General features: G+C 42.3%; 3 protein-coding genes across 4 annotated transcripts; all 3 read right to left on the reverse strand.

Moving 5' to 3' along the window:
* Positions 1-8: 8 nt before the first annotated feature.
* Positions 9-6884, reverse strand: LOC142968628 (X-ray repair cross-complementing protein 5-like). The gene is made up of 21 exons (XM_076108604.1): positions 6748-6884; positions 6344-6457; positions 6074-6257; positions 5264-5312; positions 5015-5137; positions 4656-4835; positions 4401-4515; positions 3823-3961; positions 3629-3741; positions 3466-3528; positions 3244-3381; positions 2956-3046; positions 2577-2704; positions 2196-2392; positions 1918-2008; positions 1710-1779; positions 1477-1586; positions 1106-1202; positions 823-890; positions 642-713; positions 9-473 (listed from the first exon to the last, which is right to left on the reverse strand). Exons 1-21 carry the CDS (start codon positions 6760-6762, stop codon positions 459-461), a joined length of 2172 nt encoding a protein of 723 aa, XP_075964719.1. The 5' UTR covers positions 6763-6884; the 3' UTR covers positions 9-458.
* A 105-nt stretch (positions 6885-6989) lies between these two features.
* On the reverse strand, positions 6990-10865 carry tmem169b (transmembrane protein 169b). Its single transcript, XM_076108616.1, has 3 exons — positions 10734-10865; positions 9729-10145; positions 6990-9454 (listed from the first exon to the last, which is right to left on the reverse strand). The coding sequence occupies exons 2-3, from the start codon at positions 10000-10002 to the stop codon at positions 8820-8822; spliced, it is 909 nt and encodes a 302-aa protein (XP_075964731.1). The 5' UTR covers positions 10003-10145; positions 10734-10865; the 3' UTR covers positions 6990-8819.
* Positions 10866-15692: 4827 nt separating this feature from the next.
* pfkla (phosphofructokinase, liver a) lies at positions 15693-25128 on the reverse strand. Of its 2 annotated transcripts, XM_076108585.1 has the most exons (22): positions 24874-25128; positions 23366-23439; positions 23157-23234; positions 22181-22370; positions 21515-21680; positions 21068-21112; positions 20884-20992; positions 20601-20696; positions 20300-20392; positions 19960-20085; positions 19804-19868; positions 19563-19626; positions 19295-19441; positions 19112-19182; positions 18296-18383; positions 18036-18188; positions 17516-17680; positions 17373-17434; positions 17132-17243; positions 16902-17001; positions 16552-16657; positions 15693-16464 (listed from the first exon to the last, which is right to left on the reverse strand). In XM_076108585.1, exons 1-22 carry the CDS (start codon positions 24956-24958, stop codon positions 16317-16319), a joined length of 2343 nt encoding a protein of 780 aa, XP_075964700.1. In that variant the 5' UTR covers positions 24959-25128; the 3' UTR covers positions 15693-16316. The 2 variants fall into 2 exon arrangements, with proteins under 2 accessions (XP_075964700.1, XP_075964708.1); XM_076108593.1 differs by lacking the exons at positions 23157-23234; positions 23366-23439; positions 24874-25128 and adding an exon at positions 22744-22808.
* Between the last annotated feature and the right edge of the window lie 352 nt (positions 25129-25480).

Below are 25480 nucleotides of genomic sequence, written 5' to 3' on the forward strand. Positions count from 1 at the left end.
GCATTGTGGGGGGGGGGGGGGGAAACTGTATTCATCTACAAATCAAAGTACAAGTCGAGCATTAAGCTTTAAGATAATAAACCTGCAGTTTCTTGGACAAGGCAGTGATGTCTTGTGTAAACAAAGGATTTGTCATGCACATAAATCTTAAGATTTAAAGCACTCACTCGTCCAACATTACTGAACAGGATTATCATTTTGACATTTAAGACAAAACACATCTGAAGCCCTCAACATACAGTACTTAAGTACTAAAGAAAAGTATTTCACACAGTACTGGTACACACATTAGCTCAGTCAAACATAGTTCTATGCAGTACGTATGCTGTTACTCAGTGTTGTCATGGGTCCCAAAGTGGGAGGCAGAACAATGGACGGCTGAATAAGTTTGGTCCGGTGGAGCTGAATGATTGCATTCTTCTTGTTTCTCGCTGCAGACGCTCCCACTGCTCCCACTGTTACATCAGGTCCAGCTGCATGGGAAGAGAGAAAAAAAACAAGATGTGAGACTGGAGCGTTTGTATGAAAGGTCTCAATAGGCCGTCCTAAAAATACAGGAAATGGTCTTAACACGAGTTTTGGCAACTTCAGTTAAATATTTAAAAGCTGAAAAAGGTCAGAATTAAAGAAATCACACTTGCCAAGTCATCAACATCTCCAGTATCTGCAGCAGGTGGTGCAGCCGCCTCCTCTTTCTTCTCAGTAACCAGAAACTGAGGACAGAATATGCTTCGGTCAGTAGAAGTACATTCTTCATTTCAAATAGGTAAAACATTCCCCGTTTCCTTAACAGCTCACAGTGGTTTAAATAGGGGGAGTCACCTGATTAGCATCGCTTTTGGATACAGCGCTTCCTTCAACCTCATCCTTGCTGATAAGCGTTATGGCATCTGTCAATCAAACAGCAAGAAATAAGTCCATAAACGCCTTTAAGCAGACTCGTGATTCAGGCCGCAGTGCATTTTCAAGCATCTATCAGCTCCCACACTTTTGCATTATTTACTTATTTTTTTGGCACCCAGGGAAATGATGTGGAAATTCTCCTCTCAAGGGAGAAATGATTTGGATGAAATCCTGCAGCCGCGGGTAAAGAGGCTTATCGTACCTTGAACAAGCAGGTCCCAGAAGACCTCCAGCCCTCTGTTTGGGATGCTTCTCTTCAGGGACTGGAGGTAACCGTTGTACAGATTGGCATCCCCCAGCTGAATTTATAAAAAATATGAAACATTCAAAAATCCATTTTACGAGTCTCCTAAAAGCTAACTCCTACACACAGACAACATAAGCACACAGGAACTGGCCTCGGTTCAAGCCGCGGGAAATTAAACAGACTCGTTGTAATCTTCTCAAACTGACTCATAATCTCCGTAGCAAAACCAAAACTATGCCTTCTGATAATGTCACAGACGTCTGGAACAGAAACCGCCTCCTCATAATTGCATTTGCCCGAACGACAGATAGCGAATGTTTATTTACCTTAACCGACTGCTCTCTGAAAGCCTGGATACAGGTGATGCTTTTCATGTAGTACTGCGTGTCCTTGTTGCCAAGCAACTGCTCTATCCTGCGAGTCAGCTGCTGACAGACTGTGGGAAGGACACGGGGGTCATCGCAAGCAAACAAAGAGAGAAACACAATTTACAAGGGCTGAACATGAGTCACCATGTTTTATAATACAAACAGAGACACAAGAAAAAGCTGGACCTCACCCTCTCCGAACGGAAGACTCTTCTTCTTGATGAGAGTCCGGAAGTCTTTGGCTGGATCCACGCTTCCCACCTGGTTAAGAGTTTTACATTTGTGAGGACGGAGGTGAAATGGAAAAGTATGCCTGTTAAAACAAGTGGTGAAGTACTTTTTTTGTGTGTTCTCTCTCTCTCTAGGATTGTTATGCAACCCGTCTCCCCTGATTCTCACCGAAGTAACAGAGCCTTCGGCAATGTCAGCAAAGCTGTAGTCCTCCTCCTCTTCGTCTCCTTTTGCCTTCTTGGCATCTGGCTCCTCAGAGCTGTAAATGGCAAAGAGGTCAGGACAGTAACGCCTCCATACTGACATGTATTAAACACTACTGTCAGATAATAAACACATTACAAATTCTTTTACACAATCTCCCAAATGAATATTTTGGACACTACGTGACTAAAAGTCCTGTGTGTAATGTTCAGGGACCAACCGCCACACTAAATCAAACTCACTCTTTGCCAAAGATCTGTGCACTCGTCTTCGGCTTCTTTTTCTTCTCCACTTCCGCGAGAGGAAACTTCTTCTTCAGCTCCTCGAGTGGACCCTGGCAACGTTCAGCGACGACATCGGGGCGTTCAAGAGCAGCCTTCAGCCACGGCTCCATGGGGGGAAGAGGGGTGTCGGGGCTCACTGCCCGATGATGCAGACACTGAGGGAAAGGTTGGGTGAGACAGACCGGGACATGAATATGAACAGCCTCTAGCTGGTGAAGCTCTAGTCAGACACATTATTTAAAAGTTGATTTTTCTGACATTAAAAAAATGACACTCCTGTCACCTCAACTGAGAATAAGTAACAGAAGTACTGTATCTCTCAAATACAAACTGCAGTACCTGGAAGTGCCTCTGGAAGAAAGGGTTGGGAATGTGGTGGACCTTGAACATGTCCTTTTTGTCTCCATTATCATCCTCTTCTAACATCATGGAGTCAATGAGGGAGTCCACAGCCGACAGCTGCGTGTCTAGAGGAATCACATAACACACAAAAGTCCAGTCCTCCATCTCCAAGTGAAGTCTTCTAACTGATTCTTCTCTTTGAAGGATTTACACACACACAGCGTTGGTGACATTAGTTCAGAACTTTTGCCGAAGGGGACGTCATGGTCACACCTGCGGGTCGAAATATTGTAGCTGCTGCTGTGATAATCAGAAAGCTCCAGAAATCTGCAGTCAGTTAAACATGAATGTGTGAGTTCTGTGAGGTGTTTTGTACCTGACGCAGTGAACCTTTTGTTGTTTTCAAGAGAAGGAAACGTAAACTGCCTGAGGTCTTCCATGAAGGGCAGCTGGACGTAGATCAGACACTATTGAGGGTGAAAGACAGATCATTAACTCTGTGCTACTTGACACCGATACAGTTAAAGGTTGTGTAGGATTTAGGGGATCTATATTTATTCAGTCTTGGAAAGGGAGGTGTGCGAGTAGGGGTAGATGCCGCTAAATCCTACACACTGGCCCTTTAAATGTACCTAAAACAGCATGTTTAGTTGTCTGATCTCACCTCATAGTTCCTCTTGATGCAGGGGAAGGCTGCTCCTACTTGAGGGTTGCTGCGCCGGTCATAGGCGTAACGTACAATGGCCACCATGTTGAGTTCATCTAACGCCCGGATGAGAGCGGACAGCGCAACTCCTGCATGCTGCTCAGACGGAACAGTAGAGTCAGAAACAGGTCAGCATCAATGTGTCGTCACCAGCAATGTGGCGGGTCTCTCCACCCTCACCTCATCATCCTTGGCAGGAAACACCTTGATGGCTTGAGTCCCCATGAACTGATGGCGACGTACCTGCAGGTATAAAGAAACAGTAGGTGAATAAAGAAACCAGCGCAGTCTGAAAAGGTTTAGGTTTGTTTTACATCACACTAGCATAGAATATATATAATACCGAGTTCTCTTTGGCGAAGCCAAGAACAGCAAAACACTTCCCATCGTGCTTGTATTTCATCTGTTCTTGATCTACTTTGGAGAAGGGAACGATATCACTTCCATAACGAAAACCTGTGGACACAAAATATTATATTAGTGTTATTAAGTGATAATTAGAACATTGAGTAATCCAATCTCATACAATTTGCTCACCTTGGATGGTATCATCCTTTTGCACCTCTGTCTCATTGTCATCATCCAGACAATAGACAGTCTCTCTCCTCACGTCGTCCCTCTTGTTGGTTTGAGCATCAACTGTGGTCCACGTTTTCTTAAGTTTCTCTTCTGTCACCTGGAAGCAGAGAATAAAGTCACACTCCCACTGTGTGTGTGTGTGTGTTGCAATCCGAGTTTCTCTGTGCTTTTGTTTATGTAGCCAGTCTGGAGGTGCACGCATGAGTCCCTCTTTGTGTGTGTGTGTGTGTGTGTGTGTGTGTGTGTGTGTGTGTGTGTCCCACTGGTTAACATATTAAAACCAACATATTAAAACCTTCATTACACAACATTAGGCTTATAGCCTACAGAAAATTAGGATTTTCTAAAAAACGTGGTGTTGCTAAAACTAAGAGCCAATCAGCTGTTTGATCAAGCGACAGCCAGGTGTTTCCCATCATGCACTGGGTCTTGCAGTCGGTGGAGAGCAACTGCGGCGCCGGGCTCTAAAAACGTAATGTATCTTTGTATTAAGCATGTCGTGTATATTCATCCAGCGTACTTCACAGTAAACTTACTGCTTTGTATCCAACGATACGGATGGGCAGACAGCTGCCGATGGTCAGCTGACAGGGCCAGGCCATCGGCCTCCTCTCGACACGCTTAAACATGCACAGCTGCTCAATCGCATTCCTACAGCGGGAGTGAAGCACAGGGGAAAGCCAAAATCATCCAATAACAGTATTCATTACTTTTAGGTGTAAAAAGCACCATGTGATTCAGACAGAAACACACATGTAAAGAAGAAAGAAGTTAAGGCATGAGAAATAAACCTGAAGGAGTAAATTTGATCCAGGCCGTCCTCCTCATCGAGGCTCAGACTGATGTGTTTCACCATGTCGAGGCCGCTCTGCTGCTCCCCGGACAGACCTTTGCCTGCGCCCGGGTGATCACCGCTTCCTCCGTCCGGATCTCCTCCACCCTCTTCATCCTCCTCCGCAAGGAAAGGCAAGCTGACATTGGTTTTGGTGGAAGGAAGCACACATAGGAATGAGTACACTCAATGTACTTTACAAGAGACCCATTTAACATTGTAGGTTTGATTATTCTATAACTTTACTGGGAAAATATGTGGAGCTTCTGTATCATGTGTGCTTTAAAATGACACATAGTGAACGTGTTTGAAGCTTACAAAAACTGCAGAGTGATGTCAGCTTGTTTCAGGTTTTCAATGATAACGTCCAGCTGCTCTGAGCTGGCCTGAGTGTTGAGGTCAGTCAGGAGGGAAATGTTGAGACGATCATACGTCTTCCCCCTGAAAAGAAACCCCAAACACAATGTCAAAGACAATAATTAACGTTTAAGTGCATGGACATCTTTCTTTCTTTCTTTCTTTCTGTTAATCGTGAGAACAATGTGTGCGATACAGGCAGCTCCTTACTGCGTTCCTGTCTTAAGGAGATCCATGCACACAACAAGAGCATCCAGCCCTGTTGAACGGGAGTTAAGGAGGAAACACATTCTCACACATCATCGAGGATAACGGGGCTGTACACAAACAGGATGCATGAATAAAGTCAAAGTGTTTAGTCTCTGTGCGAGTCACAACTCACACAGAATTGCCTGCGTTATTGTAATATTTTGCGAATATTTGATGTTAAACATTTGTTGGTTACAGCTTCACAAACAAAAAGAGTAGCTCTGATTGGTGAGACTTTGGCTGAAACATGAGCATCTTTTTTTGAGATCTGCGTGTTTGCTACCTTTTTAATCAATGTTGTTACTTTCTAGTATATCTGATATCACTATAAACTTGTTTATGCTTTTGGATATCAGTCAGATTAAACAGCACAAAACACTACACTTAGCCTGAAGGTATGAACCCTGTAAGCTTTGATGAATACAAATGTATGCAGAGAAAGAGGTTTACTGAAGAGCTACCTGTCTTATTACAAATTAGTGTGAAAGGAAAGCCCTTGATGTTGCATAGCCTCTATCACAGTATATGTGAATTCATATCAAAATATAAATATAATAGATATTGTCATATAATACAGTTTTGGGGAAAACAATTAAGAAATTGTTAATGGATAAAATAACATACCAGGAGTGTCTGTTTTGGCTTATCCAGGAAATGAAATACGCCAAAACAAGTAACTTAAAACCTTTAGTACTATTAGATGTAGCCTTTATACGTCTATACAATGTTAACTGAAAAACTATATTTTTAAAGAAGTAAGCAAAAGGATACAATCAGCCTGCTGACTCTCTGGATGGATCTGATTCTCTATTTCCTCCAGAAGCTCGAAGTCAGGCATCATGAGGTTACGATGCACAGTGATGTTCTGGTACTGTCCGTCCTGCTCCAGTGAGTTCTTGGTGGAGTCTGTGCCAAACAGAACTAAAGCCAGTTCATCCTTGGTCTCTGCAAAAACCTGTCAAAAAGGCATTTTGTTTTCAGTGTGTGTCAAAGATTACACAGATCCTAAAAGATAGATTTCAATGTGTGGTAGAAGTTTACCTGGCGCTGCACAAACTTCTGGATAACTTTTTTGGCAAGTTCAAAAGGAGGCTCTTCACCCGGGGCAGAGTTGGACATGGAGAACCCAACGTCCATACACAACACCAATGCTGACTACAAAAAATGAACAATACAAAAAAAAGCATTTTTTTTATTTTTTCCAAATGTATTATTTAAGGCACCTAATTGTTCTCATACTGTTAAAAACACTACAGATGTATAATGTTCCGTATACATTCAATGGGGGTCTTAACATGTCTCAACATGTCGCCAACGTTTAACGTCTGAAGAACTATTTGTTTCCAACGTTTGTAAACTGCCCATTCGACACAGCAAACATAAGCTCACAGACTGGACAAAAGAGTTGTTAAGTTCGTTAAGAAACGTGAAAGAAAGTAACTTACTTTGGCACCTGCCATCTTCTTTTTTTTCCCTCTTCCTAAGTCTGCGCGTTACTGTATTATGGCTCCGACGAGAAACTGTGAACGGTAGAAACGAGAATGTAGTTCCGGTTTCCAGAGGTAATTGTTCCGCATTCATTTTACAGAGCCCCACACGGTCGCTTAATGTTGGCTGCTCACCATAAATTAGTGAATACCTGTTTAACGAAAAATACCAGACCTGCATCAGTCTGTGATAGTGTCAGTTGCGGTGTTCTTGAGCTCGAGACGAGTCAATGCAACGTAACGTAATGATGAGATGTAGGTCAAACGCCCTCCAGCGCTTCAAATGCGCTGTGCACAATTTAAGGGTGTGCTTTAGTCTGTGCTTTTATGTAAATCGAGTCGACTGGTGGCTAATTTCATGGCTGTAGCCAGGAATTCAGAAATATGTAGGTAAAATGCTATGATGAATAAATACATAATAAATAAATACAAGTTATAAAAATGAATGTATTAATATACAAACAAACATAAATAATACTAAAATACTCAGTCTGCCCACTCTCAACCAAATGTAGAATATTTAATAACTAAATTGTTCATAATTGTATTTTCTAAAAGTTGTATTTGTCTTCATATAGGTCTAAATGCAACCTTCTCCACACTTAATTATCCATAAAAGAAAAAATACTAAAAAAAAAAAATTTCCAGAGAGAAATATAGAGGACAAACTTGCTGTCCTCAATCATATAGTTGCCATGGCCCTGGCTCATTTTTGACGTTTTGACCCATAGTCTGTGTTCAGTGTTTTAACCTTAAATTGTTTCAAAATTAGACTATAAAACAGGCCAATACAAGTTTGTAAATACGTATCGACCCTGGCAGTGCTATAGCCTACTGTTTTGTGGCATATGGATTTTCTTCAGTAAGCATCCCAGTGTAACACCAGGGGGCCAATAATCACATCTCCCAAACCCCAGAAAGCCATCTGCATCTATTTGCACCATGCTGGGATGTATGCTTTTCTGAGACATAATGAACCACACCAGAAAACATTAACCTGCTGGTTTTGTTTTCCACAATTTTGATTTTAAAATGTTCACACAGTTGTAATGTAATGACATAACACTTTATTTAATTTGTGTATTTCTTTACTTTGCATCCTGTTTCACAACATGTAATGTGAAATACAGACTCAATCCACAACCACTGATCCACCCAGTCAGGTCTGATCAAAAACATCAGAATGATCAAATATTGAATCTGATCTACTTAAACCAGCTATGCATTTCAACCAGTGCATGAGAGCTGTTTGCAACACATTTACTTCAAAAAGCCAGAGTATAAAACATCTAGCTAGAACAAAGTTCAGGAAGTGTACTAGACTTAAATATTTAAAAAATAAATTAAATCAACATTTAAAATATGACTGTGTGGAAATGTAACAGGAACTCACAGGTGGAAAATTACAGTGAACTTCATTTTGCTCACGTGTGAAACAAGATTGTGAGAAAAACACAAGTACATAAAGATCACAAACATCTGTGTTGATGGAGCCTTAGAAGACAATGAAAAATGTTACTTCACCAAAGAAATGTTTCCCTTGTCCTGAATATGGCTTCACATATGAGACAGCGTCGCCTTTGAAATGCATCTTCATTTTGATGTCAGTGCACAACTCAGTGATCACACTTAATTACAGATATTTACAGATGAAGTGAAACTTAGTTTGACTTCCAGGCCTCAAACACCGTGTGCATCTGTGTCCACCGCCAGTTTATCTAAACTTCACTACAGGAAGCAGCAAGGCCTACGTGTATCAAAAGGTCATGAACAGGATTCAGTGATTGGAGGATAACTCTTCTACCAAGAGTTACCACTCCCATGCTAAAGGGAATCATTTATAGTGATCTGGATCCAGTAATGTTTAAATAAATTATGCGCAATACTTCAGCATTTCAGGATAATTTAGGCAGTGTTTGGTAGGGATTCATTTACAGAAAAGTAAACAGCAGACTCAAACGTTCTAGCATGTTTGTCATATCACTCGGACTTAGGTCTACACCAACATGAGCCTTGGACCTCAGCGCCCATCACACCGAGGACGTCTGGGCGAGTTCACTGGGGGCCTTGCTCTGCAGAGTGCCACAAACAGTATCAGAGTCAAGCAGCTCCACTATGCTATAGGGGGAACAGTCCTCCAGTCCCAGCTTCCCACAGGCCCAGCCGCAGAAGCCTTTCTCCAGGTCTCTCACATCTTGCCACCACTCGCTGAAGGCCCAGGACACCTGCACCACGGCGGAGTACAGAGCCAGAGACAGCGCCATGGGCATGATGAGCATGGGGTAGAAGATGATGAGGAAGGGGCATATTGTAATCTTGTGCCAGAACGTCCGCTCCTCATTGTACACCAGGAAGACATTGTACCAGGTCAGAGTGCCGTAGTAGAAGGAAGTGATGAAGGAGAGGAGGAAAATCACGGGGGCACAGGAGAGGCTCCACAGGACGACATGGGGTCCCTGGCACACGCCGAAGCTGCAGGTGCGTCTAGCGCCGTCCCCCGCCTCGCACTCTGCATCGAGACGTTCCTTCGACTTGGCCAGATCCCTGATTTCCCTCTCCGTCAGAGTGAGGTGAATGTCGACTAACTGGCCCTTCTTCTTCCCTCGGGTGATGGTGCCTGTCAGGGTCACGTAGCGGCTGTCTGGAGGAAGACTCCATCCTCCTCCTGTTGAGAGATAACACAACAACAGAAGATAATACAAAGACAATTATATGTGACAAATGAAAAAAGCAAGGCAGGCGAACAAGAAATGTGGTATCTTATCATTTACATGGCCTCATATTGATGAAGACACCTCAAAGCTTTCTATATTTTTGCTAATATGCAGTCGGTTTGCGGGGTGTAAATTGCACAGTATGTGTCGAACGCATGACTGAACTTTCCTTCAGTAATAAAAAGTGGCATGTGGCTTCTTAGCAGAATCTAACGCCCCTCTCACCTTCGCCTGTAGGTGTGCAGAGGAATTTAGCTCCCTCCTCTGAGCTCCTCTCTGCTCCCTCCTCACCGCCTTGGTCCTCTCCAGGCGCCCTCTCCATCTCAGAGCGGTAAACAATAATGGACTCCGGACGCGGGTCTTTCTTCTTCCTCCTCTTCCTCCTTATGGAGGGCCCCGCTTCTCCGTCGTCCACATGGTTCCCTGATATGTCCGATCTTAAGGAGACGATCTGGGGGCTGCCCTCTCCCTCTGTGTGAGACTCCTCTACCTGTGCCATGCTCTCACCTGATCCAGAAAACACTTTGACTCTTATAGGCAACTTTATGATGGGTTTATATGGAGACTAGTAGTGAAGTCCTGAGCAGCACAGCCTATCTTCACTCATTATGTGTACGTGTTCAATCTAAGGAAGGTTTCCAGCTGACAGCAAAGTGATAAAAGCACACACAAACACAAACAGAGAGAGATATTATACAGCAGCTTTGCTTTTCTACAGGCACAATAATGCACTCCTTACAGGGATCCTGGCCTAGATTCTGCACAGTCGCTTTCTGTGTGATGATGACTGATAAAAAAATCTCCTAAATATCACATTATCATTGATCTGATGGCATTATCCATCTGAACAGACAGAGACTACATCGCTCTAGATAGACGACAAACAAAGCGTGATAGATGCGTTCAAGAAGGGGGGGGGTTGTCTCTGTCTTTTGCATGACAGCGCACCGATAATCTCAGTGGATATGCAGCGAGCTCATCCTACATCACCGCACCGCCTTTACAGACACATCGACAGAAAAACTACACAATTCATAGACGGAATATAGTGATTTCCCAAAAGAATGCATCATTTGATAGCAGGGGGTGAAATCGACAATGCATCCCATTCTTCACACAGCTGATCCCCTCCCATTTAAATCCCACCCATGTCCGCTCTTTTGTCTGCAGACGCCAGCCGGCGAACAGCATGCACTCTAAATAGCGTTAGGAATTGAGATTCAATCTTACCTTCAATAGGTTGGACGAGCAACGGGCAGTTAAACTATAACATGTGCAGATAAGTAACTAGATGTAGACAATGCAGGAGCCCACACATCACAGCGCTCTGTTTTTTTGCCGATACAGATGCGCTACGCAAAAATATTTCCAGAATAGAACTAGCCCCGCCCCTCTGACCTCTGTCCCACCAATCCTGAACCGTCCGTGATCGTCACTGCCGTCATGTGAAATAATGGAGGGGACGACGACACATCTGTCCTCGAGAATAGTGTGGGAAACACCAATATAAAGGCCTACACTAAAAATCGCAATTTACACAAAATGAACAGATTAAACTACATAACAATGTACAAAGTCGTTAATTGGTTTCACCTCCTCAGCTTGCAACATATATAACTTTGAAAGAGGCCAATCTAAATGATAAATAGGCTACTTTCTGGAGCAATGTTGCTGACATTACTTAAGTAATAAGTAATTTAAATGACCCCCACATTTCTACCAGCTGCAACATTAAAGTGATGCATAGATTAATGCATCATAATTAAAAATCCAATAGTATGATGTATAAAAATCTGAAATGGACCTTATTGCATAATGACTACTTTTACTTTTTAGTATATCAAATGTTTAGATACAATTATTGGGTACAACTTTAATCGGTTCAGTCGTTTTTCCCCCTCTTACACCAGTAAACAGAAAAGGGTTTTAATGTTAGACCAAATGGTTAAAAGTATTGTGAAAACAATACAAAATGTAATTTTATGGTCAAGAATACAGATTAAAAATTCAGTACACTGCTCATTTAATTAGATTAATATTTATTTAATATTTGATTGGCATGATAGCCTAATTATCTAACATACTGTCTTTGGGGATTTGATTCAGATATGAGGCATTGTTGTGATTTTACGTGATTGGTCACCTGCCAATCAATCGGATCTGGCAACACTGACGGCAGCAGCCTGTCAGAGCGCGCGTGCGGCTAACCACTGATGTTAGGCAGGTGTAAATTAAAAATGAACGACCAACATTCACTTAATAATATTGACAGCATCCTTTTTCAGTTTGGTGAGTTCACTTATTGAGTTTATTGTACGTTTACACTGTAGTTTGTTGTCAGTTGATGTTTGCTTGACGTGCAATTTAAATGTTTTAACGCTAGTTAAATGTTAGCTAGCATTAGCTAGCTGGCTAACAACATAACTGCCGTTTGTATTTGATAGCTCTTCAAACAAGGAAGCTCTCCCAAAAGAAGAATGAAATCAACCAACAAATTAAAGGTAACGTTTCCTACGTCAAACAGTAATTCTCATTAACCTAATTAACGTTATATTATAACTTATTATTTTAAAAGATCAGACGATTGTATGTAAAGCAGGCTAACAAACAAATGTTATTATTTATGTTGTGAAATGGTGTCCATCAAGTGCTCACATTTCTGTCAACAGTTTGCAGAGTTGACACTGCTGAGAGGAGGTCGTACATCGAAACAATCCACAGAAATATCAAAAGACTTGAGGAGGAAATCAGGGCGAAGCAGAGCACTGTGATGCATAATAAAGCAAATGCTAAAAGGTATGATGACTGGGCAATACATACAACATATTTGACATGTAATTTAACATAGGCAGTGCAGATTAATATTGATATTCACGTATTGCTGCTTGTCATCCACGTGACTTTAGCATGAAGGCGACTAACGGCCTGCTTCTTCAGTATGAGCACGCGCTGAAAGCAGAGCTGGAGAGCAGAAAAGCCAGCTACCACCAGGACATGTAGGTTCACTTAACTGTGGTGTTGATTTGCATTTGATATGTAATAATAATAATAATAATAATAATAATAAACAACGCTGAATTGTTTTTCATTTGTAACGTAACAAGGGAAGTCTATGAAGAGAGAATTACAGGCTGCAGGAAGACATTCCAGTCGCATAAAGAATATTATTACCAAAATCCTGTTGCTCAAAATCTCCTCACGCTGCAGGCGGACAAAGAGGAGATTGAGTTTAGGATCAAGGCTTGTGATGATCAAATAATGATGAAACAGAAGGAGCTGGACCAACTCACTGGTAATACGCTTTTTATATCATCATAACTTGCTGAAAATATTCGCTCTTGATGCAGTTAATTCTAATTTCTGCCCGACCAGGTCCAGCCGTGGATGCTTCTTCCACTGAGACACCACCAGACAGGTATCTTATCAAAGAATATTGACACATAGCCTCCAGCAGAGCTTATTCTCTCTCTCATGAAATGTCACTTTTCTTCCTAGTGTTTCTGGCCAGCAGCCTGTAGCAGAACCAGAGGAACAATCAGATCCTCAGACAGAGGAGGAAAGTCATGCTTACATTGACATCTCCTCTCTTCACCTCAACCAGACAAAGGTACTCGGATACATTGAACGAAGCTGATGGAATTGTAAAGCTGGCAAATTCTTGCAATTATGAAATAGCCTGACATTGACAGTGACCTGCTAGACAAACTCCATGAGTTCTATGGGAGGCGTGAACAGTCTCCAGTCCCACATTTCTCTCCTCTTCATCCCCCTCCATTCTACATCCAAGAGGAAGAGGTGAGGGCCACCTTCAGGAAAACAAACTAGAAGAAGGCAACAGAGGGTTGAGATGAATAGTCTTTCGTCTGGTCCTCAGGACAGGCGCCCCTCAGGGCTGCGTTCTGTCACCCTGGCTCTGCTCCCTCTACAAAAACCACTCCCCACTACAGCTCAGTCACCATTCTTAAACATGCAGACGGCACAACCATAAATGGACTCATAACCAACAAGAAGGAAGACGGATACCGTTAGCGGGTAGCCCAAGCAGTCACTCGGTGCATTCATAGCAACCTCCAGCTCAACACTTCTAAATCACAATAACTCTTTAGAGATTCCAGGCAAAGCCTTCATTCACGTCTGAGACACACACACACACACACACACACTCAAATGAAACATCAAAACAGACCACATTACCAAAGAAAAAGCCCCTAAGACAAACTTCAAAGTAAAGCGACGTCTCCTCCTTCAGTTGTACCCGGCCATCATTGAGATACTCGCCTCTTTCATAACAGTTTGGTGCGGCAGCATGCAAGAAAACTGCAGCGCATAGTCAATAAATCATCCAACAATATTGGCTTCAGCTGAGTCGATATATCGGACAATCAAAAGAAGAAAATAAAAAACAAAATCTGACTCTGTCCCTGCCCACCACCTCCTCCAGCTGATGCCCTGTAGGAGGCGCTGTAGGTCCCTGCCCGCTTAATCATCAAAAAACAGCTTTTCCTCCACTGCAGTAAGAACTCTGAACTCTTCTCACCAGCCCTGACAGATGTGTTATTCATCTGATGTGATGTTGATGTATGTCTACGTTTGATGTTGCCGACACTGCTATATTGATCTTACCCACTATGTTGTACTTAAAGCCAAATCCACAGACCGTGGCCTTGTGGTTAATAACAAGTGTTTCGATTGATCTTTCAGAATGGTAATACAACTTCTGTGGAGGCAAATGCTGAAGAGATTCGTGAGGAAAACAAGGTCCAGTACACAAGTGTCTGCAGCCCGTCCTCAGGAGGAGAGAACAGTGAGCTGTGGTCAGGTCAGCCGTTAGATGGTAAGTAGAAGAAAGTCTCATGTGTTTCAGTTAACATTCATGTTACATCAAACCCCATCTAGCATTATTTCTCCAGAGCAAAGACACCCAGATGAGCTGCACCCTGACGAGCAGGAGCAGGAAAGTGAACAAGAAGACCAAGTCTTGGTAATGTTTGTCTCATTGTACCCAGACTGTCCATAAAATGGCCACTTTGTTCCCTCAAAAAACAACCCATAATCCGTCTCTATAAGTACGAGGTGTTTTCTGCATCTGAACAGCAGTCCGCTGTGGAGCAGGCAGTGGCGGTTGAGGAAGACGTAGCTATGGATGAAGAGCAGACACCGAGCGAAGAGGACAATGAGGGACTCGCTGCTTTTGCTCAGTCGTCATCTCGAGACAAACATCCTCAGTCGACCCCGCTGGAGATGACAGCTGTGCCTTCAACCCCGACGTTCCCATTTAAGTGAGGCTTTATCTGACTTGTCCAACACTTAGAATCACTGTCAGGACCGCCACTGAGAACGGTGTTTATTTGTCAATTTCAGCTTCAGCCCTGCCAGATCGCCACGTCACGGCACCTCCGATACCAAATCTCCAGCGTTCCTGTTCTCTCTGAACTCCGAGCCCAGCACCCCGGGCTTCTCCGGCTTTGGGTTTGAAGCGGGCTCTTCACAGGATGAGGTGAGCAGCGAGCAAACGGAATAAGTGATTTGACAGAAATCAGTTTCTCAAGTTTTGGAATTAACTCCGAGTTTCTTCACAGGAGTCCCCCTTCGCTTTCGCCGGCTCTTTTTTCAACGAGAAGGTACTGCATTATGTATTGGAACCTCTTTTTATTTCATACAGCGCTACTAGAACAAAATACCAAACTACTGAATGTTTGTATCTTTTCAGAAAACTGCAGAACCAAAGTCTTCAACCTGTACGTATCGAATCTAATCCCCGTTTGTGATGTGTATTAGAACTACAGGTATGGATATGATGTGTATGTGAATGTATATTTTGCAGGTCCTGAGTTCCTGTTTGGACAACCAGAGCAAAGTGAAGCCTTCCAGTTTGCCTTTTCCTCCAAAAGCCCTCAGACATCTAACAAAGACAACACCGGGGACGACTTTCCATTTTCATTCAATTTTTGAGAATTGGAAGAAAGACATCTGAAATGCTGAATTATTGTGTTTTTAATACCAGTTTGTTACTGATGTTCTTCTGTCGCGTTCTCATACAGTGGTTAATGACAATGACAGATATCTACACGGTTTAACACAGTTAGTTTAAAGCTTTGTTCTATTAAATATGTATTCAGCTGTCTGTTTAACTTAATATCGTATTTCAATCGCTCTTCACACATTTTAAAGAACGTATTGCGAACAGTATCACTGTTAAATGACATTTAATTGAAGGTAAAGCATTATTATCAAAATAATACACAACATGCATTCATATTTCTTTAGAGTTCTCTATTCTAAATTCAGTAGTTACATTTATTACACTGTATCAAGATGTTTGTTCCCATTAATTCATGACAGAAGCAGTGTTTCCTACGCAGTGTATAAATAAAATGAACGTCTCACTGGTCCCATGAGTCAAAGTCACATTCTGACATCAAACCACCCACTGCACCACTTTAATCTTTGTGAAAATGATAAGAGGGGCTCCAAAAACTAGCTGCATAACATGGATTATATATCCATCTTGTTCAGATTATTCCACACCACACACGTCTGCTTTATATAATATATTCAGTATTAAATCAGTACAGTTTCAGCTTAATGGCACAGCTGATATGTATTGCAGTGATTGGGTAACAAAGGCTTGATTGGAATAGAAAAACCTGCTCCTCTTTGGAGAAATGAATACTTGAAGTACTTTTTCATAGCTGCTATGATACCGACAACATACTGTCTTCAGTCCTGTAAAAGTATGTAATCTGCCTAGAAACAAGCGATGGACAACTAAGGGTCAGAAAGTGCAGAGAGTCTCCTGTAGCTTCAGAGAGCCTAGAAGCCGTGGTCAATGCTAATGGAGCGCCGAGTCACATGTTCGATCTCTCCAGGGACGTATTCACAGAAGCTGGTTTGGTACTTGGCCAACATTTTTAGCAACGGCCGAAGATTTATCCACCACTGGACCAGGGGCATCCGGTGCCTGAAAAACGGGCAGAAATCCGATTTTATTAAGACTTATTAATAATGAACTCTTACTATTTGTCAAAAGAACGGTGACATCGCTTACTCAAAATCAGTCAGAGCCTTCAGCTCAGTGACGGGGCTGAATGCGATGACCTTCCTGTTGAGGCCCAGCACACATGCTGTATCTGGGGAGTTGGCGAATACACGGCCTGGTGGGAGAACAAAAAAATCATGCTGTAATCATAACAATGCTGTGATTTGACTTTCATACCAATTCATATATATATATATATATATATATATATATATATATATATATATATATATATATATATATATATATATATATATATATATATATATATATATATATATATATATATATATATATATATATATATATATATATATATATATATGTATGTCAAATTTGACTTTTTACAGGAACTGTACCTTGACGGAAGTTTTCAGTCAGTTTCTCTGAAATCCACTGGATAGCCCTCACACCCAACTTAGTGCCAAAGTTTCTATCAAAGGGAGACGGTGCCCCTCCCTGGAGCGCAAACACACAAGCAGTTAATATATATATGATGAGACTCTCGTCTCTTCCCAGTAAATGGAACATTTATAAGTTGCTAAGCTGTAATTTCCCAGAGTGGAGGACTTGTGTGGTGGCTCCGTACCTGCTGAAGGTGCCCCAACACATTGACTCTGCAGTCAAAGATGCCCTTCCCCTCTGACGAGTACAGCCGATGGATGAAATCTGTAGTGTAGTTCTCATGGCATTTTTCATTCCTGTTAAGACAGAGAAAATGATCAACAGAGGAAAAACTAAATCGGACAATGTTTGTGAAAACATAGACGAGAAGATGCACATTAGCGTTTGCATCAGATTCTGTGTGTGGCTGAGTGAGTGTTATGCACCTCAGTACGAGACCCCGCTGGATGTCCGTCTTCATTTTCTCAGTCAAGTGATCCACATTGGTCTGTATATATTAAAAGAGACAGAAAGCTGTCAACACTACAGACAAGAAAAGAACCAGCGGAGGGGTTTCTTCTGGTCCCACCTTCAGGTCGTGAATGTTGATGGGGTCTTCAAAGATGTAGGCTGCGTCAGCACCCACAGCGATACCAGTGCAGGTTGCCAGATATCCACAGAACCCCCCCATCGTCTCCACCACAAACACCCGTCTCTTGGTCCCAGAGGCGGACTGCTTGATCTTGTCGCATCCCTGAGGAAGAAAACCAAAATGGCAGAGTGAATGGAGACATTGGCAGTTGAAGGGCACTTACAGCCGCTAGTAGTAGCGCTGGTGTGTTGTTTGTGAGCTTTTAATATAGAAGTACAGGGGTGAACTAAAATGCTGATCCAACTTCCTCACTCTCAAAGATTAAAGATTTAAAACTAAAGCTCTAAACACTCACTGTCAGCCCCGTTTTGACTTGGTACACCGAGTTCAAAGTGTACCTCAGTACTACAGCAGCTCATGTTACGTGCCCTGTTTTCTGGCTTGGTTCCGTCTCTATTCGTGTTAATCCTGAAAACATCAAAGTCACACTGTTAATTTGCCATCTGCTCAGCATTACCTCCATGGCAGCATTGACAGCCGTGTCTGCTCCCAGGCTGAAGTCGGTTCCGGGGACGTTGTTGCTGATGGTAGCAGGGATCACACACATGGGGATGCAGAGCTCATCATAGCGACTCCGGGCTTCAAACAGCTGCAGCACACCTGCGTACCCCTTTGAAAGTCATCAAGAGATGAGAGAACCCTCTTTGATGTAATGTTGACGCTATGAAATAATATACAGGTACTACATTTCTGGTTCTTTGGGGTTGTGTCTTATACCTCAAACCCTCCAACGACCAGCAGAGCTGAGATGTTGAACTTGGTGATGGTTTCCACAATCTTCTCCATGTGTTTTTCTGGAAGAGTTCTGAAATAGGACATCAATCATGAATCATTTAAAGACACTCTGACTATTTTTAGTGGCAGCTTGCTAGTCACGGGTTGTCTCCCACAGCCTGTAATACGTTGTTTAAATTCTCCTGTGGCTCTGAATAAATAATAAATCTGATAAAATGACTCAAGTGATGTCAGCCTGGTCTCTGGGGGGAGAATACACCAGAAAATTTGCATTAAAAACTGGGAAGGTTGCATTATGGGAACTGTAACATCTGGTGATTTTGGAAGTTAACACGCAGGATTGATGAAATACTTTATCACAGTGTAGATTATTATGTATATCTAAAAAGGTAGGAATATCAAAATATCATTATATATTGTGATATAGTACATTTTATGAAAAATCAGTTGAGAAAATGTAGAAAATTGAATACCTGACAAATCAAGGTACTTGATCACATTAATCCAAAAATCATATATGATTAAAAATATAATTACAACTCAAATGTAGCTATGATGCAGACCTGCTAATACATTTTTTCACATTAACCTCAATGGCCAGTACACCCAGGGACACGGCAGGGATCCATAACACAGCAATAATACAACGGTACATGTTGTCATATTGCTTCTCTCCTGCATCAATTTGTGTCTCATGTCTCCATAACTTAAAGGAAGTACAATACTAAACTGTTGAAGTACTCTTAAGATGACCTAAATATGTGTGTATTATATTAACCGGAGTGTCCTGTTCCTCACCGTTTCGTCCCCAGCAGTGAGCCCCCTTGGCCCGTCCATCCCGCCACGCTGTGCCATTTCATCTCAACAACCTGCGGACGGACACGAGTCAGTACTGAACGGTTTCCTCACAGTCTCATAAAAGGCTGCCTGTTGCTGAAACCCCCTGCAGTGTGGTATAGACGTAGAGGTAGAAGCCCTCACCTGTCCATTGGCAAGTCCTTGAAAGCCATCGTGGACAGCGTAGACCTTCTGTCCTTGAGCGAGCGCCAACCTCACAGCAGACCTCACCGCCGCGTTCATCCCCGGAGCCGGAGCGCCCACGTTCATAACAGCCAGGGAGAAATTGCTCTGAGGGACCACGAGTCAGATATTGATACACACATTTGAATGAAACATTGATGATTCATTTACACGTGTTGGGGCTACTACCGTATGTGTGTGTGTGTGTTCATGTTAGTTATAGACTCACCTCAGACTTGACGGGCTTCTGGAAGGCAAGAAGCTTGTAGATTTTCCAGTTGTTCTCAAAACTCCTGCAAGAAAATCAACAATAATATGATAAATTGTGCGCATGATAAAATGAATAAGAATGGTTAAGGTTAATATATTTACAACAGACTATGTTGACATACATCAAGGCAGTTTTGCATTTCAATGTAATGATATATTCCAACTATCTGGTATACATGAAGAATCCTCTCAGCTCTCACCCTCCACGCAGTTTGATGGCCTCATCAAACCTCTTCTCGTTCATGGCAGTCTGCACCAATTTAGTCTGCAAAATAGTACGAAATATTACAGCGACCTCCCACCGTTTCCAAATATGTCCATCAACAACAATCGTAGAGGAGAGGAGAGCGACTCACCATCTCCACACACTCCATTAGAGGCAGACGAACAGCGTGGTTACCCACCAGGCCGATGGCACACGGTGGAGTGTCGGGAGAGGCCTCCATCAGGGCGACCACCGCCTCCACACCCAACTTACAGCTCTGACAACACAAGAGAGTCCTCACTGTACAAGCACATTCACATGCAGAGATCATGAATGTTGAAGGGAATCATGTCTAAATGAGAGGCATGTTCTACATTGAGGCAGTTTAGATCTGCAGTTAAATGTTCAAACTATTGCTGAATTAATACTTGTATGGCCTCAACATCTTGTCCATGTGTCATAGCAGCATTTTTTGCAGTTGTCCAGCTCACCAGTATTCTGTCGAATGCTGAGGGAGTTCCTCCTCGCTGAACATGGCCGAGTACCGTCAGTCTGGTATCATAACCCAGCCTCTGCACCACCAGCTTCAAACACACATGGGAGCATTTCACCGGGTTATGGGTTATATAGCAGGCACACACACAACAGAGATACTATGAGAGAACAGTCCTGTACAAACGTTTGAGAGGAAGCTCTGAACACTGAACTGCTCTCTGCTAGCGTTGAACATTTGAATTATATTTCAACACCACAGGCATCTGTTACATCTGTTAGACACATCTTTAAACTTACATCTTTTATGTAGGTTGCAGTGATGGGCTTGCCATTGATGTCGATGGCTCCCTCTGCGATGATTATAATGTTGAGTCTTGACCCCTTTATGCGGCTCTGGAGTTAAACAGATACATACATATCAGCCATAAAATCAGTTAGCACAATCCTGCCTCTAAGTACTGAATAGTAAGAGTCAGCAATTATTCCTAAAATGTTTACATGTCTATATTTCTTCTACTTGAAAACAGAGTACCTTCTCTTGTGAATACAAATGTGCGTGGGGCTAGTAAACTGTACTTACTCCCTCTAGACGGTTGCACATCCGGTCCTCCCAGCCCTCGAGAGGCGGAGCCTCTGGAATGAGGAGCCAGTCTGCCCCAGAAGCCAGTGCTGACACCAAGGCCAGATATCTGGAGTGACAGCACATTTGTTTTATTCAGTGACAGCGTGTGAAGGAACGCAAAGTGTGTTTGAGTGTTACTCACCCACAGTGTCGCCCCATGACTTCCAGAACAAAAGTGCGCTGGTGGCTGTGGGAGGAACACAACATTTATATTGATCCTTTTAGAGCAAAGTATGTGAGCATATAAAACTGAGAATGTCCATATTGTAGCAACATGCCGAGACCCAAGGGAGCAAGTTCAGGCAAGACCACGGACTTCATGCCAAACACGCTTTATGGGTGTGTTGAATTACAACAAAACTATCGCATTCCCTCATTACACTATGCAGGTAGAAATACACATTAGGTGTAATACAGGGCTTTAACTAACAATTATTTTCACTATTAATTAATCTGCAGGATATTTTTTACAATCATTATTCAGTTTTCTATAAATTTGTGAACTATGCTCATCATTTCTCTGAGCCCTTGTTTGGTAAGAACTACTGAACAAATGAATATCATGTCATAATTAAACAGCAGCTGTCACCTTTGTGCCGTGGTCATGATCGCATCAATGATCTCCATGATGCGGTGCAGCGCTGAGTCAGCTCCGATGGTCATGTCCGTACCACAGAAGTCATTGTCGATGGAGCCCACAAGCCCCACGATGTTCAGGTGGGCATGCTGCTTGGCCAGAGTGTCTGTGATCCTTCCTGAAGTAGCACACGCGCACACACACACACACACACACACACACACACACACACACACATTTGTGTAGGTCAGCTGATGTCATATGAGCACACCTGGGGGTTTGCAATGAAATATCCTGGCTTCTTTCTGTCGGCTAAACGATGTATAATTCAACGTTGGGTTGTACTTTGCTCCACCATCTTTTGTGTCATCTCGAGATGGTGACGGCAAAAAAGCCAAACTCCACTTCTTCTATACGGTCTATATGTTGTAGTCTATATCAGCACTCATGAAGGTTGAATAATCGAAAGTATGAATGTTTTTAAATACCTTTGTGGATGATACAGCTATTTATCTGTATTGACATGAAATGATACAAAGCCTGCTCCATAAACTGGAAAATTAAATGATGCCTTAAAGGGCTTTTTCAGCACTTTATTTGCTGTATTGTTTCCACTGTGCAGTAGAACATAATGAGGGTTAAGGGCTCGATGACAAATTAACGATGAGAGTACGTTACCTTTCTCTACGAGCTCATCCAGCAGACTGCTCCACTCATTGCGAAAGATGTTGGCTCCGGTGAGGCTGCCGTCTCCGCCGCACACACACAGGTTGGTAATGCCTTTCTTCACCAGGTTAAAGGCGGCCGCGATCCGTCCCTCATGCGTTGTGAAGGCTTTGCATCGAGCGCTACCTATCACAGTCCCGCCCTGCAGCAGAGACGTCACACAACAAGTGACAAAACAAATAAAGACAAACGCCACATTGTAATCTGTCACTGAATAATATCATACTAAGTGACAGAAATACGTCTGTTTGCTCTGGCTCTTGATGGTGTTGTTAGTTACAGGAAATATCTGGGATGGAAGATTCAGATTAGATGAATTTCAAGCAGGGATTGGAGACAGGGACAGATTAGTAGTCAAAAAACAGCCATCCATTCCCTATACAGCAGTGGTTCCCAACGTGTGGGTTGTGAACATTTGCTCCATAATTTACTAATGCACTAATTTACTAATTTTGTTTGTGCAACTTGCTGCTTCTACAACTGATAAGGCTTAAACATACAGCAAGGCCCCTTACCAGGTTATAACCAGTATTACACAGGCAGGGAGAGAAGAGCTGAGAGGAGCTGGATGAAATAATACAATTCCTATTAAAACCGTAAAAAAAGAAAGAGAAATAGAGAGAGATATTAAAAACCATAAATTAAGAAAATGAAGTCACAATAGGCCTTTTTCACAGAAGACATTTTGACATGTTGATGTTTGAAATAATACAATGATTAATGGTTCTGCTTAAAGCATAGCTTGAATAAAACAAAGCCATCGTTAACATTATTTGTAACACCTGTGCTTTTACTAGAATGACAAGTCAAAATGTCTGCCTTGAAAAAGGCCTATTATAGCTTTTAATCCTGCTGTTAACAGGGACTAAATGTATAGTCTATATATATATATATATATAAAACGATATATGAGTAATATCTAACCTACCAGTTGGATGATGTTGGTCACACTTTGCCAGTTTGCCAGCTTGATGTTGTCTCCCCCATCCACCATGCCCTGGTATCCCTGAAAAGTAATTTTCCAAATGATATGTTAGTTTGAAAAATAACAATGCAGACTAGTCAAGCAGGAACACAGTCCTAAGACCGTAACTCAATGTTTAATAGGGTCCTATTAATAGAAAAAGGTTTGTTTACCTCATGTATAAGATAGACCTGGGCCCCCACATAGATGCCCATCCTGGTCACAGCTCGGACCGCAGCATTCATCCCTGGATCGAGGATAGTTGCATAGAAATATTAGACTTGCCTATGAGTTTCATTACACACAAGCTGTTACACAATTACCCTGCATTGGGAAATCAAACACTGTGCTCCATATGACTTCATTATCGGTTATTGGGCAACGGTGCCATCTGCTCTCTGGTGACAGGAACCAGAGTCCTTGACCAGCATTAATGTTACTCGAACAGACCGTGGCACTGTATGTGTTACCAGCACTGGAAGTACAGCATCAGACAGATACAACGTCAATGGGTACAAAGTTTAGGAAGCAAACTAACTGAGTGAAATGACCCGGATGTATCTTAGTGGCCGCCATGATAAGAGCTGTTTGAATTATCTAAATGCTAAGGAAAGGTGCTTCAATGCTTCCTTTATTCGCTCCTTCAGCTGAGGATACACTGGACCTTTTTTTTTTTTCACCAAAGGAAAGAACATAATGCAGCCCCACAATTCCTTGCGGCGGCCTCATTTCAAGTTACACACCAATCGGCCGTCCATGAAAACATAATGATAAAGCCTATCTTTCACAGGGTTTAAATGGTTGAGTGTGAGAGACTGTAAGGGCTTGATTACAGAATACATTGAAAGGTGTAAATAATACACAATATATCATGTACAACTATGGGTATTTATTTGAAATTTTTACTCCCTGGTTTGAACGTCTTCCAGGCTCTTTCCTCACAAGATAAGAGGTAAGATAAGAAGCTGTTTTTATCAAAACAGCTTCAATAACTAAATAAAATATTTGATGAATAAATCTGTGTAATATAATATCTTTCATTCTTCTGATGTTCATGTGTTGTTATGTTCCATCTTTAATCCTTAATGTTTTTGAAATAAATACGTTTACCTTTTTGGTAAACAAAGAGACGTGTTTACCGTCCCATCGCTATGCATTGTGGGTAATGTCCTGGGGTAAAGTCTGCAGAAATGCGGATTTACGCAGAGGGTTCATAGAGGGCTGAAGATGTCTGCAGGAGAGCCCTCAAACACTCCATGATCTGACCGTGGAACAGCCCCAAACCCCCACGGCCTCAGAGTGTGAGTGTGGAGGTTGTTATTGGGTTAGGTAAAGTTAGAAAGATATTGATTGTTGGTTAGGTTAGGTAAAGTGGTCGTCTTTTCCAAACTCCTCATGAATTCTCCTTCACACCTTTCCTTGACCCAATGATGTTTTCCATCTAGGTCAATGGGGAGTGGTTACTAACAGATGTTAGGAGGTCATAGTTTGACTTTTGGGCCACAGACTGTATATGCAACCCACACGCGACCTTTGACCCATTAGCGTTACAGTCTTTATAACACTTTCCAATCGTTACTACATGCTTATGTTGACATGTATTACATGAAGTTAGCTTAATACCTGCATGTATTTAAAGGCTACTACCTGTACTATAATGTTAATTTGAGTTAAAACTCACCTTGTGCATCTCCACCGCTGGTCAGCACTGCCATGGCTCGACCAGCTCCCGTCATCTTCAGCTTCTCCAAGTCCATCGTGCACATTTTGACCCCCCAGTTTACGACAACAAACCCGGGTGAAAACTTAAAAAATGGCCGTCAACAAGTTAAATGAAGTGGTTCTTTAGGTAAATAAGGGTTAATCCAGATGTCGCTTCCTTGTCAGCAGTAGGTAACATTCGAGTAAACGTCAACGTAACAGCCGTTACCAGGGATTTGGCTCCGCCCCTTTCAGAGCAGAGCGCGCGGGGAGGAGTACAAGTGAGCGCTTATTTTATGACCCCGCACCGTCCGGCAATCCAATGTTGCAGCTTCAGCGAGTCTTAAGACATTAACCCCGCCTCCTCGAGTTCAACAGCACCACGAACAACCTTTTCAACAGGTTTTATTATTACGACGCTAAAAATCAGACCAGAAAATGTATAATAACTACTGAAAAATACCAAATCAATAGTCATACTTAAAACTTTTAAAATTTGAAAACTTACATCTTACATTGACTTTAAAAGAAAACCTTCTTCATAGTATTGTTTCTTGGAATTTAGGTATTCTTTAGGTTTAGCATCT

This window comes from Anarhichas minor, unplaced genomic scaffold (genome assembly GCF_050575085.1).
Source record: "Anarhichas minor isolate MPS153535 unplaced genomic scaffold, ASM5057508v1 ptg000004l, whole genome shotgun sequence".
NCBI lineage: Eukaryota > Metazoa > Chordata > Actinopteri > Perciformes > Anarhichadidae > Anarhichas > Anarhichas minor.

Bases quoted from the DNA above. Each gene is read 5' to 3' on its own strand.
- LOC142968628 (XM_076108604.1), bottom strand. The intron at 5,138-5,263 runs GTAAGGAGCTGC...GTTTCTTTTCAG, and splicing joins CTCCTTAAGACAGGAACGCA to GGGGAAGACGTATGATCGTC. The intron at 4,836-5,014 runs GTAAGCTTCAAA...AACCAATGTCAG, and splicing joins GACATCACTCTGCAGTTTTT to CTTGCCTTTCCTTGCGGAGG.
- tmem169b (XM_076108616.1), bottom strand. From the start codon at position 10,002: ATGGCACAGGTAGAGGAGTCTCACACAGAGGGAGAGGGCAGCCCCCAG. The intron at 9,455-9,728 runs GTGAGAGGGGCG...ATCTCTCAACAG, and splicing joins CTGCACACCTACAGGCGAAG to GAGGAGGATGGAGTCTTCCT.
- pfkla (XM_076108585.1), bottom strand. From the start codon at position 24,958: ATGTGCACGATGGACTTGGAGAAGCTGAAGATGACGGGAGCTGGTCGA. The intron at 23,440-24,873 runs GTGAGTTTTAAC...TCCTCGATCCAG, and splicing joins CAGCGGTGGAGATGCACAAG to GGATGAATGCTGCGGTCCGA. The intron at 17,435-17,515 runs GTGGGACCAGAA...TAATATATACAG, and splicing joins TCAACATTCACGACCTGAAG to ACCAATGTGGATCACTTGAC.